Genomic DNA, 15,600 nt, shown 5'->3' on the forward strand with positions numbered 1-15,600 from the left:
CAAAATTACAAACATCTCAAAACAAACTGGTCAGACTACTGCTTGACCTTACTCCTAGAACCCACCTCACCCCTGCCCACTTTGACAACCTAGGATGGCTTAGAGTAGACAACAGAGTACAGCAACTTGCAATGGGCCTGGTCTACAAGATACACTACACGACCAAGGTACCCATGTACATGTCAAAATACTTCCCAAAGGTCAGTGAATACCACGATCACAACACCAGAGGGAGCTCCACAAATCATGTTAAACCCAGATTCGGCTCAAACAAGGGACTAAACACGTTTCGCAATTATGCCACATCAATGTGGAACGCCCTACCCAAAGCTGTAAAGGAATGTGAATCACTACCCACTTTCAAAAACACTGTCAAAAAACACCTAAGGGAGACTGCAACTCGAAACTGGCCCCTGTAAATGTCCGAACACAACCCCCTCCAATGTACAGTAAATTACCAAGTATGGTCTTGTCAATATTCCAATGTACAGTTTTGTTTGTACAGTTGTACAGTGTCCCCCACCCACCCCTCCTACCCAACCTCCCCCCACTCCTACCCAACCCCCCCCCCCCCCCCCCCCCCCCAACCACCTCCAATGTACAGTCCCCCCCCACCCCCCCCACCTACCCAATCCAAAAATGTACAGTTTCTACGTCAAATATATATACTCTTTTTTCTGGACTCTTTTTGTATCACAAACAGTACTGTATTTGCAAATCTGGTATGTCATAAATGTATAGATGTAGCAGTACTGTCTATCTGTATGTCATGTATGTCATATATGTTACGATGAATTGAAAATGAGGGACCCTGATGTAAACAAGACGAAAGTCTTTCTCTGGTCTGCATCCCCTTAACAATTGTATGTATTGAGCTGTACTGTACTGTACCCATTCTGCAATCTGTTAATAAAGTTTTCAATCAATCAATCAATCAATTCAAGAGAATAATCAAGGACAGCCATGCAAACAACTGCCTCTTTGCACTGCTGCGGTCAGGCAAGCGCTACCAGAGTCTCATGGCCAGCACAGAGAGACTCAAAGGAGCTTCTATCCCCAGGCCACAACTAACATTTCTTCTAAGTTGTTCTAACTTCTAACATTCATTGCACACAACATCCACATGCACACACTCACTTTAAACACTTTTTAAACATTACACCATATTTTATCTATTTATTCGTACACATTTGCACTACTTATTCTACCTCATTTTTGCATTTTGTCTATCTCACTATCTCTCACTCTCTATCTCTCTCATCTGAAAGTGCTGAACTATGTCTCTATGCATGCATGATGCAACACTCTAACTAAGCAACTTAGAGGGGAGGGCGGACCGCACCGGGTGAAATCTTTTTTTTGTATATTGGTGATTGTTGCCATTGTCTTTCTTTCCCATCATACTGCATTGTTGATTGTGTCATATTTGTTTAATATTATATTGTATCATATTGTATTGTACCTGCCACTGCACAAGCTGCTTGGTGTAGAGTTCACATTCTGAATGCTAGATCTCAGTCTCTCCATCGGCCTCTGCTGGCGTTTCAGACACTCCCGTCTATGGTCACTCCGCAGGCTTAGTCCCTGGCACTACAGTGCACCTGCATTCAAAGCGTTGATTGATTGATTGATTGAACATTTTATGAACAGATTGCAGAATGGGTACAATACAGTACAGCTCAATACACACAATTGTTAAGGGGATGCAGACCAGAGAAAGACTTTTGTCTTGTTTACATCAGGGTCCCCCATTTTCAATTCATCATAACATATATGACATATGACAGACAGATAGCCAGTACTGCTACATCTATACATTTATGACATACCAGATTTACAAATACAATACTGTTTGTGATACAAAAAGAGTCTAAAAAAGAGGGTATATATTTGACGAAGAAACTGTACATTGGAGGAGGTTCTCCCCACCCCACCCACCCACCTCCAATGTACAGTCCCCCCCACACCCAACCCCACCCCACCTACCCAACCTCCTCCAATGTACAGTTTCTACGTCAAATGTATATACCGGTACTCGTAGGAGGGGTGGGTGGGGACTGTACATTGGAGGTGGTTGGGTGGGTGGGGGGGGGGGTGGGTAGGAGGGGTGGGTGGGGGACACTGTACAATTGTACAAACAACACTGTACATTGGATTATTGACAAGACCATACTTGGTAATTTACTGTACATTGGCGGGGGTTGTGTTCGGACATTTACAGGGGCCAGTTTCGAGTTGCAGTCTCCCTTAGGTGTTTTTTGAGAGTGTTTTTGAAAGTGGGTAGTGATTCACATTCCTTTACAGCTTTGGGTAGGGCGTTCCACATTGATGTGGCATAATTGCGAAACGTGTTTAGTCCCTTGTTTGAGCCGAATCTGGGTTTAACATGATTTGTGGAGCTCCCTCTGGTGTTGTGATCGTGGTATTCACTGACCTTTTGGAAGTATTTAGTCATGTACATGGGTACCTTGGTCGTGTAGTGTATCTTGTAGACCAGGCCCATTGCAAGTTGCTGTACTCTGTCGTCTACTCTAAGCCATCCTAGGTTGTCAAAGTGGGCAGGGGTGAGGTGGGTTCTAGGAGTAAGGTCAAGCAGTAGTCTGACCAGTTTGTTTTGAGATGTTTGTAATTTTGTTTTTAGCGCCTTTGAGGTGCTTTGGTACCATGAGGTGCAAGCATAGTCGTAGTACCCTTGAATGAGTGCTCCTGCTAGAGTCTTCAGGGTATTCTTGTTTACCAGTGAGGAGATCCGGTACAAGAAACGAGTTCGTTGGTTGACTTTTTTTATTACATTGGATGCCATTTTGTCACAGGAAAGATTTGCCTCTAGGATGGAACCCAGGTAGGTAATATCTTCTTTCCTTGTGACAATATTGTCACCCACTGTAACTGAGAAGCCGTCGGTCTTGCTGAGTTTGTTATTTGTTATCTGTTAGGATCTCAGTACCTACTGTATATTTGCATATCTTGTATGTCGCAAATGTAACAGTACTGTGTAACTATACCTGTACCCCCCTGAAATAAATTTATCCGATTTAATTTGTTATCACGAGAAAACGGAGTAAATAAAATGTATGAATGTACGGCCGCTTAGGGCTTCCGTACTTCACTACATTAACCGTGATGCACTTCGGCGAAAGTGCCACTCAAAGAGGTCAAACTGCTATCCTGGCTTCTGTTGTCGTTGAAATAAAAATGGCGGCAGTGTTGCTCCAAGTGTTGGAGCGTTCAGAGATAACTAAACTAGCGAAAGCTGTTCAAAACAAACTCGAGAAGTTTCTTTCGGACCAGCAATATGAGATAGATACTCTGAAAGCGCACAAGGAGCAATTTAGAGTCGATAGCGGTAGGATTATTGTTCGTTGTTGAGCTAGCAAGCTAACGTGCGCTATCTGTCTTTTTTGCTGTGTTTTGCTTGGCTTACCATGCACGCATGGTAACACATGCTAGTGTTTCTCATGCTAATGTATTTTGCAATCTGACACATTATCTTGGGTGGCCGTTTTGACGTTTGGTAACACTCAATGAGTGGGCTAAACATTAGCTAGTAGGTACCAGCTTTTCAAGCTATGCTTTTTCTGTCACTGGCGTTGATAGTCGGCATGCAAAGCTGACTATTAGCCGAAACTGTTTTGGTCAAGTGACTTTGGTCAGCTTGCTTTCTTATTGTATGTTCTTTCGCCCCATTCCTCCTGCAGAACAACAATTCTTCGAGAAAGCGAAACGCCTTGAACAGTGTCAGGAAGAGTTTGTGTCCCAGACACAGGAGCACCATAAACTGAAAGAGGAGTTTTCCAAGCTTGGTAAGAGTGGGTCGTTCGTAATTTTCATAGACGTTTTCAAAGTGACAACAATAACATTCTAAACTGACCCAAGTGTATTTGCTGTTGCAATGTTTGCTAATGCAATACAAGCAAACTATAAAAGAAAGCTGGTTTCATTGTAAACAACAAAGGATGTCGTTTTATTTCACCGAGTTCTAAGGAAACCCTGAGTGAGAGTCTGTACCAAACGTACATCAGATGGATACTGGATGAGTAAACTCAACCTTGGGTGGGAACTGGGTATCTCAACCAGTGTCACTATTTAGTAAAGCACATTTGTTAAAATACTGCAATGTAAACTGTTATGATATACAAATTAATCTGTGGTCAAACGTGGCCATTGCAGACATGTAAGTGCTTGCTACTACAGCAGGGTACATTATTTCCTTGCCACGCTCACATATCTTACCTACTGCTAGATGTAGCAGTACTGTCTATCTGTATGTCATGTATGTCATGATGAATTGAAAATGGGGGACCCTGATGTAAACAAGACGAAAGTCTTTCTCTGGTCTACATCCCCTTAATAATTGTGTGTATTGAGCTGTACTGTATTGTACCCATTCTGCAATCTGTTAATACAGTTTTCAATCAATCAAAGGAAGGGCCATCACGTCGGAATACCAGCATTCTAATGATCGCTGCTTGGTGCCCATCTACTGAAGCCTGTGTTAAAATCCAAATTATACCAGCTATCTGATGAAATGTACTTAAAGTTTAAACCAATATATCAAACATTAGCTAGTTAACTGCAACAAAAATAGTTCATAAACGAGATGGCTGATGCCATTCAACTCGATGTCTGTTGAAAATGTTCACGCTTGGCACCAATGTTGTTCATGTGCTACACAGTAGAGGCTGACATGTGAGTGGATTTTGACTCCCGCTCCTTCCCACTCCCACAGAAATAATCCCATCCCAATCCCGAGTGAGTTTAAAAAAAAATCCCACTCCCTCCCTCTCCCACAGAGACTGATCCCACTCCCGCCCGAATCCCATTGATTTTGTTGTCATAGTTCCCACTCCCTTCTGCTCCCGTTGACGTTTACTCCCGGTCCTGCCCAATCACGGGATTCAAAGTGAATTTGACTCTCATCCCGTGGGAATCCCGAAAAAATGTCATCCTCTACTACACAGTGACATAATAATGATCCTTCCTTTTATCGTTTCCTTGTTGCTATGTTTGCTAATGCAATACTTTACAGGAAAAACATTTGGGTCCAAACTGTTCCCTAGCAACAGAATCCCAGTGAAACCTTCTAGTATTTTGTATTTGGACACTATCAAAAGTACCAAAGACTGATATGGTTTGCCTATGCATGTCTTAATTGGTCGCTGTGTCCGTCCTGCTCTGTTAAAAATCCAGCACCACGTTGAGAGACCTTTCCATGATCACATCAGCCAAGACTTATTTTATACTGTTGATTAGGGCTGGTATATCGGCAGTGATTACTCCATTTGATTTCAATTCACAAGTTTTGATTACATTTAGATTTGATGTAGACTCAATTAGGCTTGACGGCACTGGTTTCAGGGGGTTGGCACCTGCCAGTGTTGTCAAAAGATATAATTTGGTCAACTAAGTTTCCATAGTAGTTAAGCAAAAACTCTTGAGTAAGGCAAACTAGAGGCATCTGCAGGACTGGAGTCATGCTAGAAAGGATGTTTAGTGAAAATCATCACACATACACAGGTATGGGTGAAAATTTTATCTTGAGGTTTGAAGAATCGATATTTGATGGTTCAAATTAAATTATTCAAGATACTTTTTTTCCCTCAATGTTTTCACCCAGCCCTACTGTTGATGATGGTGTGAGGCTTATCCTGCCCTAAACCCCCTTCCTAAGTCATTTGAAATCTTCCATGTTTCAATAGATGCCGAGTTAAAAAGTGTGAGGGAGAAGAACAAGGAATATGAAATTGCACAACAGAAATTGTCATCGGAACAGGTAAGGCATCAATAACCCTTCACTCAGTACGTACCCAACACCCCCATAACAACCATGTTATTTTCATGTGACACTAAATTTCTTTGTTTTTGTTTGTTGTTGTTTTTTTACTTTCCTCGTTGTTACTAAGTTAATGTGATGTTGTATGTTAATGTTATGTTGTCCTTCCCACTTGTATGAATGTTGTAAAAGAAAAAAAGTCATGCTTTGATCCATGGCTTTATCATTGGATATTTCCTCTTCTGCCACACTTCTGTAATGTACACTGAAAGTGCACAGATTACCTTTACTTGATATTGGTACATAGTCTGGACAATCAAAACTGCAATTGGCGTAATCAAAAGCCTACATAGCTTTCTTTACACAAGTCTTATCACAATCACTTAGCCCACCATTTTAACAGCATTACATTTGTGATTCAAGATTATCTGTATTGAATAATGATCTATACAGAAAACCTTAGGTGAATTGTATCTGTTACTGAAGCACATGTACTGACAGCTGATGCATGTTTCAGACTCTGCTGTCAAAAGCCAAAGAAGAGCTGGAGACAGAGAAGCGAGAGCTTTTACGAACGTTGGAGAGAAGATCCTTAGAAGTGGACAATCTGAGTGGTATGGATGATTTTGATTTATATACTGATGTATATATATATAGTATATATAATGTATACTGAAATATGGGTGATTTACTGTATATACTGATAGTTTATATATTGAGTCATATGGATGATTTTTGTACTGATATAGTTTATAGACTGAGTGGTATGGAAGATTTATATACCGATATAATTTATATACTGAGTGGTATGGATGATTTATGTACTGATATAGTTTATATACTGACTGAGTGGTATGGATCATCTATATACTGAAAGGTGTAGATGATTTATATAGTTTATATACTGAAAGGTGTAGATGATTTATATAGTTTATATATTGAGGGCGGCTACGTGGTGTAGTGGGCAAGGCGCTCGCCATGAAATCTGGAGACGCTGGGCTTGCCTGTTCGAGCCCAGCGCTCCACATTTGCTTTCAGTTTAGCTGGTTGTCCGTACTAATACACATTGGCCGTATTAGGGGGTGGGAAACTGATGGGTGGGGATCGGGCGTTGTGGACAGCGACTCCTACAGGTCGGTTGGTGCGCCTGCGCAGTAGAATCAGGAAGTGTCGGGGGCAGCGTGAGCCTCCCACGCGTTACTCCTCGCCACTGAGAGATCGAGCTGCGCAGGTGAAAAGATGCGACTGCTGTTACCTCAAATACCGGAGGGGACTTGTGCTATGTATGACTTAGTCCACATTGCAGCCGACTTGTGGGAGGCAAGAAACAGCGTTCGTGACAGGGGAGGGTTGAATTGGATGATACGAAATTGGGATGGGAGAAAATATAGAAAATGGGAGAAAAAGTGGATAAAAAAAAATACTTTATATATTGAGTGGTATGGATGATCATCTATATATACTGATAAGTGTAGATGATTTATATAGTGTATATATTGAGTGGTATGGATCATTTATATACTGATATATAATTTATATATTGAGTTGTATGGATGAATTTATTTAAATACAGATTTCTATACAAAAAAAACAGTCTATACACAGAATACCTTACATTTTAAAACCTTATCATACCAAAGGTTTTGCATGCCAAATGTTTACATTTTGAAGACTGTCCACTTCTTAATTGATCATCTGTTTGTTTACCCCACCAGAGGACTTAAGGCACCTCAATGACAAACTGGTGGAGACCAGTGCCTCCAAGATGGAGATGCAGATTAAGGTGGACGAGCTGGAAGGTGCAGAGATCAACATCAAGGTAAGCCATACAAACTGAATGGCCTTGAAGTTATGAACCAGTCGAAAGCGGATGGGTGTGACATTCTGGCACAGCGCTTTGCTGCCTCACAGCAAAAAGTCCTGTTATTATTATTTTTTTTACACAGACTGGGGGGGGGGGGGGGGGGCATGTATTCCCTATGTTTGCGTGGGTTTCCTCCAGGTACTCTGGTTTCCGCATGCTGGGTAGGGTTTGGTACCCTTCACATTTGAATCGATACCGGTACCCAACGCCAACGGTACCTTTTTTCGGTACTTTAGTCTCTAAAAATTTAATCTACCTACCTCAGTTGTAATAAACGTGTCCAAACTCCTAATTATTTATTATTTATTTAGAACAATTTGTTAATATATACGTATATATATACACACACACACATCTTTAAATAAATAATGTTTTACAAAATAACAAGTATAAAACGATTAAACAAACCACTCTAGCAGCAATTAACTATTCTGCGGAACTAAAAGGTACACCTCTATATATTTAAATAAATATACCTGAAGATGCTGAACAACTGCTTTGTTGTTGTTGAATGAAGTCAATTCCTAGGTAAGCGTGCATTGTGCGTGTTGACGTGCGTGGGGCCTCGCCTCCGCTGAAGGTGATCACTCGCTTCCCGGTAGACTGAATAACTTTTACTCCAGATTTGATGAAAATAAAACGGAGCGTCCTGTTTTTACTCCTTCCAACCCCAGTGACTTGTCTGGGCTGACTGTCACAGAACATGAGGTGCGCAAGGTCCTGTCCAGTACTAAGGCTAGGAAAGCCACTGGCCCGGACGGCATTCCTCCCAGGGCCGTCAGACTCTGCTCTGAGCAGCTTGCCCCTGTGCTCACAGACCTTTTTAATATGTCACTGAAGCGCCGCCTTGTTCCAAGGAGCTTCAAGGAATGTACTATCATTCCGGTTCCCAAGAAATCACCTGTGACTTGTCTTAATGATTACAGACCTATTGCTCTAACCTCAGTTTTAATGAAATGTTTAGAGCGGCTAGTGCTGAATTATATAAAAGGTCAGATTCCTACCTGTCTTGATCCCTGGCAGTTCGCCTACAAGAAAAATAGATCAGTAGATGATGCTATTTCCTTAGCTCTTAATCCTGTGTATGAACACTTGGATAAGAAACTCCTATGTTAGAATGCTTTTTATCGATTATAGCTCTGCTTTTAATACGCTTATTCCATCTAATCTGATCCACAAACTTCAGTGTCTGGGTCTATGCGACGCCATCTGTGAATGGATTCTTAGCTTTTTAATTTTGAGACCTCAAAGAGTCAGGATTGGAAACAATATGTCTGATGAACTTGTTTTAAGTACTGGTTCTCCACAAGGCTGCATTCTAAGCCCTTTACTGTTCTCTCTCTGCACTCATGACTGTACTGCTTCCTATGATAACAATCTGATAGTAAAGTATGCTGATGATACCACGGTCATTGGGCGTATAAACTCAAACGACAAGTCATTTTATAGATCAGAGGTACAGAACCTAGTTAGGTGGAGTGAGACCAATAACCTCACCCTGAATGCTTCCAAAACGAAGGAGCTAGTCATCGATTTTAGACATAGCAAGGTATCCCATCTCTCATTACCATAAATGGCTCAGAGGTGGAGATGGTGAGCAGTTTTAAATTTCTCTGGGTCACTATTTCAAATGACCTGAGCTGGCACTCCAATACCAGAACCATTGTTAAAAAGTCCTAGCAACGTCTTTTCTTTCTCAGGAAACTGAAAGAGTTCACAAATAACAGGGTGATTCTACACAACTTCTATCGCTGTGTGATCGAGAGCGTCCTTACTTCCTCCTGTACAATATGGTTTGGTAACATCACAGACCAGGAGAAGAAATCTCTGAATAGAATTGTGCGTCTTGCACGCAAGACAATCGGGTCTAGCCTGCCAGCTCTAGAAGAGATCTATGGTGCCAGGCTGCTTTCCCGTGCCTCTGGCATTATCAACGACCCCTCTGGTCACCCAGCCGCAGGCCTCTTTGTCCCCCTCCCCTCGGGCAGACGTTACCGCTATCACATGCTGCTCTACCTCTCGGTTTACAAAGAGCTTTTTCCTCAGTGCTGTGCGGAGCCTGAATGACTCCAAAGGCTAGTTTTGTATTTTATCCTATTTTGTTTCTGTGTTTTTATTCGTTTTATTAGTCAGGTTTGTGGAAGCGCTGTTTTAACTATGATATGCACTTTTAGGGGATGTTCGATATCAATTTTAGCATTTGTCCTTTTTATACTGTGTTTTTACATATTTTTCCTGTACTGTTTACACAGTGTTTGCTCATGTACCCGTATTCCAATGTGGATTCGTCCATACATGGCAATAAAAATCTTTGACTTTGACTTTGACGTGAACATGTGGCACACTACATAGGTTTAGTTTCACGGTAAACGAAACCTTGACGTCATCGGACTTCAAGAATTCCGGTGGATCTCACGTGAATCGGTAGTACCGATGGCGACGTGATAGGGCAGATACTCTTAAAAAGTACTGGATTGCGGTACCCATCCCTAATGCTGGGTACATACTCTTGACACTGCTCTTGACCAAGACACTGGCATTAGAACTGGTCCCCGGGTGCCGGACTATGGACACCCACGCCCACTGCTCCTAAAGATACATTCCTGGTATATTTGTTGCATTGCATTGAGTTAACTAGCAGTGGCTTGCCCTTCCAGTACAAGGAGAAGCGAATGGAGCAGGAGAAGGAGCTGCTCCAGGGCCAGACAGACTGGCTGAATGACGAGCTGAAGGCCAAGAGTGAGGAGCTGCTGTCACTGTCTCGACAGAAGGGCAACAAGATCCTGGAGCTCAAATGCAGCCTGGAGAACAAAGAGGATGAGGTATGGCAATGCTTGTTTCAAGGCTGATTTATGTATTTACATTGGTATGTATGTATATACTGTATTTATTTTAATTTTATTTATTCACCTCACCAAATATTTTGACATTCATTTCTAAAGAGGTGGTGTGTTATTTTTCCTGATGGCATCCTCTCTTAACCAATTTGTGGATGTCAATTAAGAATGAGTTTTTTAAATTACAACATGATGTGTAGCATCAAATCTCTCATATATGAAACTACGTAATGGACGTAACGTAAGCATTTCCTTCAGCTAGTGCTGGACAGTTGTGATACCTGGTCAGTGTCAACGGGGTTGTTTCTTTATTTTGCAGTTAAACAGACTCGAAGACCAAGTGGTCAGTTTGAAGGCTTCAAATGAAAATCTTCAGAAACAGGCAGAAGAGATGATCTGCAAACTGAAGGAGGTGGGTTCTGATGGGTTTCTCACAGGTTATTGGTGGTTGCAGGCTTGTTGTTTCCCTGGCTGTAATATGTATAGTAAGTTAGTAACTAGGGTTGGGTACCGTTCACATTTGAACCGATACTAAATTCGGTATCAGTACCCAACGGCACCTTTATTTGGTACTTAACTCTCTGTAATAACAAAAAGAATCGGTTGAAGAAAAAGAGAAAATCCTAACATCTGAATTTCAACATTGTTATTTATTGTTGTAACACTCCACACAAAATAAATCGCATGATCATGTATTATCCTCAGTAAATATTCTCAAACTCCTCTAACCTCGTCTGGTCTTTGCAAGATTTATTCTATGGTAACGTTACCTAATCATAAAGTTCGGGCCACTTATTTTGTCAACCTGAGGTCTGCTTTCTGGATACTGACATCTTGTTTTGGACGTAACATTTTGCTATGTTCACTCCAAAGTCACGTTCGATTCAACAGGTTCAGAGAGCAGACAACAACTTTGAGGAAATGTAGGAGTTTAGGAAATCTATTTGTGGTTGCCCTGTCATATTTTTGTGAGCAACCACAATATGGGAAACACTTGATCTTGGTTCAAAAGGGTTATTTTTGCTCCAGTATTACTTCATCCATTGAAGGAGCGTGAGGTCTCGAGTGAAGTGTGACTTGGTGTTGGTTTCTTTCAGGCTAAGGAGCAGCAGGCCAGCATGGAGGAGAAATTCAGGAACGAGCTGAATGCCAACATTAAACTGTCCAACTTATACAAGGTATGTAGATGGAACCTCACATAAGACATATGACACGCATCACTTGGTCACAAAGTTAGGTGGCAATCGCATTGTTAAATTACATGTCCATTACACACTGCTTATTCCATTACAGACTGCTTATTGGCAATAAATAAATGGACGAGTAGGAACTTCCTGAAACTAAACGAGAACAAAACTGAAATTCTAATTATCGGCCCCAAATCAAAAAAAGAAAGTTAATAAAGAACCTGGGAGGACTAACCCCTTGGATCAAATCTGAGGTCACAAGTCTCTGGGTTATCATAGATTCAGAACTGAACTTCAATTCTCATATTAACAAAGTGACATCGTTCCATCTTAGAAATATAGCAAAAGTACGACCATTTATTACAAAACGATGCTGAGAAGGTAATTCATGCATTCATATCTAGCCGGTTAGACTACTGTAATGCACTTTTCACAGGTCTCCCTAAGAAAACCACAGAGAGGCTTCAGCTAATCCTTTTTTGTGATCAAATCTTTTTATTTAATTTTTTTCACAATCACAATACATTGTGATTTATTATTGTACACAATACAATAATAATAATACATAAGACATCCCAATGCAACAACTTAACACAACATGACAAAACAATAATTGAGACAGATTGCACAGTGACCAACCCGAGCCCCCCCCCCCCCCCCCATCAACCACGATCCCCAGCCCTCGAAGACCCAGAGTCCGGTGCCCCAGCGAGTCAAAGCATCAGCCTCTTTAACACCCCGAGGCCCCGAACCAGGGCCCCCCACCCCGCGACCATCCGACCCAAATCCAAAGGGGCCCAGGACGCTTGAAGCCTTTTTACAACACATCCGCGTTCCCGTTTTGCGCTCTGATTGGCCAGGTCATGTGACATGAGCGCCAATCGTGGGACGGCAAGTTTCTACACTGGTTTAGGCACTCTTCGAAGTTGGTTAAGGTTAGAGTTTGTCTTAGAGCGTGACGGCAAGTTCTTTCGCCGGTTAAGCTTAGGCACTCTTTCGAAGTTGGTTAAGGTTAGAGTTTGTCTTAGAGCATGGCGATAGAACGCCAGGTAGTTTGCAGGCTGTTCGACGCGGAAATGGGCAAACACGCTATTGGGTGCACATGTCACATGACCTGGCCAATCAGAGCGCCGGAAACGCGGATGTGTTGTAAAAAGGCTACATGCGCCCGGCCAGGACATATACATAACCAACCATACAAAAAAAAGAAAAAGCGAAAAACAATAATATATACATGGACACTCGCTTGCTCCCGCTCACCCCCGGACCTCAACGTGAACCACACACTCAACATCCCACTCAGCAATCAAAAATCACAATTTTATATGCACTCTTTTAACTTTTCCATAGCCGCCAACCAAATCGCGATATTGGATTCATTAACACCTATCACACGTGCAGTGGATATCTCATCAAGATGGGTGAGAATCTATACCTTCGGGCACAGTTTGTCTGGGTGAATCCAACGTGAGGCAATCAACATTTTGGCGGCTGTAAGGCCGGCCAAAATGAGTCTTTTCACATGTGTAGAGGTCGGTAATTGAGAGAGATCATTCAATAACGATACAGAAGGCAGAACTGGTATGGTCAGAGAGAAAATATCCGATAGCTGGGAGGTAACATTTTCCCAAAAGAGCTCAACAGCAGGACATTCCCAGTACATATGCATAAATGTTCCGGTGGCACCGTTTGGACATAAGGTACATCGAGAGTCAGGTCTGAGACTCATTCGATTCAGTCGTCTAGGGGTCAAATAAGTCCTATGAACAACATTTAAATGAATCTGTTTGTTATCTGGGTTGCGTGAGGACAGCCGAACATTTTCCCAGACCGCATCCCAATCAAAATCTACATCCAACTCCGGGACATCCTTTCTCCAAATCGTATCCAGGGGGAGGTCCTTATACGAGGACGTAAGTAAGTGGCGTTAAAAGTCAGAAACGAAGCTTCTCGATGTCTCTGTCATAAAATAATTTGTGAAAACGGTGATGCTCTAGTGGAACATCCCATGGAATGCCATGAGCCCTCAGAGCTGCTCTTATTTGTAAATAAAAGAAAAAGGAGGTTCCGGGGAGATCATATCCATTGGATAGATCTAGGAAGGAACGGAGACCAGAGTTATCGAAGATATCCCCCAGCGTGTGGATGACTTTCTTTTTCCATCTAGGGTACCTAATAGGTTGTCGTCCAATAAGGAGTAAATTGTTATTAAATAGAGGGGAATGCATGTGCCATTTATGGCGGTTAGTACACGCTTTCTGGGTGTCATGCCAGGTCTGGATCACATATGTGATAAGAGGGCCAAATCGTAATTTGCATTGCTTAATTGGAATGTTGGTATACACAATATCCTGAAGTCTATGTGGGGACACCATCTTCTCCTCCAATGCTGCTAAATCTAATCTAAAGTTAGTTTAGGTTTGTGTTAACGTTAGATAATGTACAAAATAAACGTATTTACGGTGCTTTTAGACGTCGCTCTTTTATTTTGAAATCCCCCGACCGGAAGTATTTGTGATGTATTCTGCTTGTGTAACTTTAGGTTAGTTTTAACGTTAGCTAGCAGCAGGGATGGACGCCTTTGTGCTAATGCAGGCAGCTACAGGCACTCGAGGAAGAGCTGCTGAATTTAATCGGCAGGAGGAGAGAGAGCTCGTCAAAGCTGGATATATCCCTGTGGTTGTAGGCACGAAAATGCAGCTCGAACTACCGGTTATATTAAATTAATTGATTGCTGTTTAACTTGTTCGTGTCCAGTCCTTTAGATTAGCCCCACCGTTCATTGTAAACAATGATGCATGTAATTATATTAACGTTACTGTGTGTTGTTGTAGCTATGTTAATAAATTCTGAATGGCATTAACGTTAGTTGGGTATGATAGCATTGAATAGCATCAACGCTAGCTGGCTGGCTACAACAATGGAGGATGGTATTCCTCCCTGCGGGACCAATATTATTCTATGACAGCCCCGCCCCCATTCGCTAACCAACCAATCACTGCTACGCAACATCAACGCAAGGTTGTTCAGATTAGATTTTGAGGAGAGGTACGCAACATCCTCACAACACACTCTACAACACCCTCTGCAACATGTTGCGTTGAAGTCGTGCTGATGTTGTGTTGCAGTTGCTTTGCAGTTTCTGTAGCATGCAGAGGCCTTAAGGCTCAGTACACACAATTGTTAAGGGGATGCCGACCAGAGAAAGACTTTCGTCTTGTTTACACCAGGGTCCCCCATTTTCAATTCATAATGAATTGTAACTAGGGTGCTAACTAGCACTGTGCAATCCATTCTTTGTGGATCTAGCCCAAAGTGTTAAGAGCGATGCACTGCTCTGTTATATGTTAGAGCAATGCTCTGTTGTTGTGAGCGACGCACTGCTCTGTTGTTCTATAAGGTAATTTAGAACTGTACTTTGTAAAGAAACTCGGTGTTAAGAGCGATGCACTGCTCTGTTGTATGTTAGAGCGATGCTCTGTTGTATGTTAGAACTTTGTAAAGAAACTCAAAGTATTAAGAGAGATGCACTGCTCTGTTGTTATATAGAACAATTTTATCACACTTTTTACTGTCTGTTCTATTTTATCATTTTTAGCCTATTTTAAACTGAATCAAACCGTACTTTTTACTTTTACTAATCTATTCTATTTTATTATCTGTATTAATGAAAAACTGTGATTTACCTCACCTTGCTACTGTTGTGGCTGATGGTTGTTTAACACAGCAGGAGACGATATTTCCAATTGTAACAAGTAGGTAATTTATTTAGGAAAAGAAGTTCTTAACAGCAAAAGCTATGGATCGAGCAGAGGATCACCACAGCTTGAACAAAAAACACTCTAACTCTCAATCCCTCTGCTTGTCCCCTAAATCCCCTCTCAGTCCTGCCCCCCCATGACAGATATGATGACGTATCATATCATGTCAGATCTGACA

General features: G+C 41.8%; 1 protein-coding gene across 2 annotated transcripts in view; it reads left to right on the forward strand.

Moving 5' to 3' along the window:
* Nucleotides 1-3,195: 3,195 nt before the first annotated feature.
* Nucleotides 3,196-15,600, forward strand: part of tprb (translocated promoter region b, nuclear basket protein) — a gene marked incomplete at its 5' end in the record, with an annotated part of 107,004 nt that continues 94,599 nt past the window's right edge. For both annotated transcript variants that reach the window (XM_084310985.1, XM_084310986.1), the window contains 8 exons: nt 3,196-3,346; nt 3,699-3,803; nt 5,700-5,773; nt 6,291-6,387; nt 7,489-7,592; nt 10,295-10,459; nt 10,794-10,886; nt 11,572-11,652. In XM_084310985.1, coding sequence (XP_084167111.1) covers nt 3,196-3,346; nt 3,699-3,803; nt 5,700-5,773; nt 6,291-6,387; nt 7,489-7,592; nt 10,295-10,459; nt 10,794-10,886; nt 11,572-11,652 — 870 coding nt within the window. The remainder of the gene's footprint in view (nt 3,347-3,698; nt 3,804-5,699; nt 5,774-6,290; nt 6,388-7,488; nt 7,593-10,294; nt 10,460-10,793; nt 10,887-11,571; nt 11,653-15,600) is intronic.

The sequence above is a fragment of the Notolepis coatsorum genome (assembly GCF_963971535.1).
Source record: "Notolepis coatsorum genome assembly, chromosome: 3".
NCBI classification, from domain to species: Eukaryota; Metazoa; Chordata; class Actinopteri; order Aulopiformes; family Paralepididae; genus Notolepis; species Notolepis coatsorum.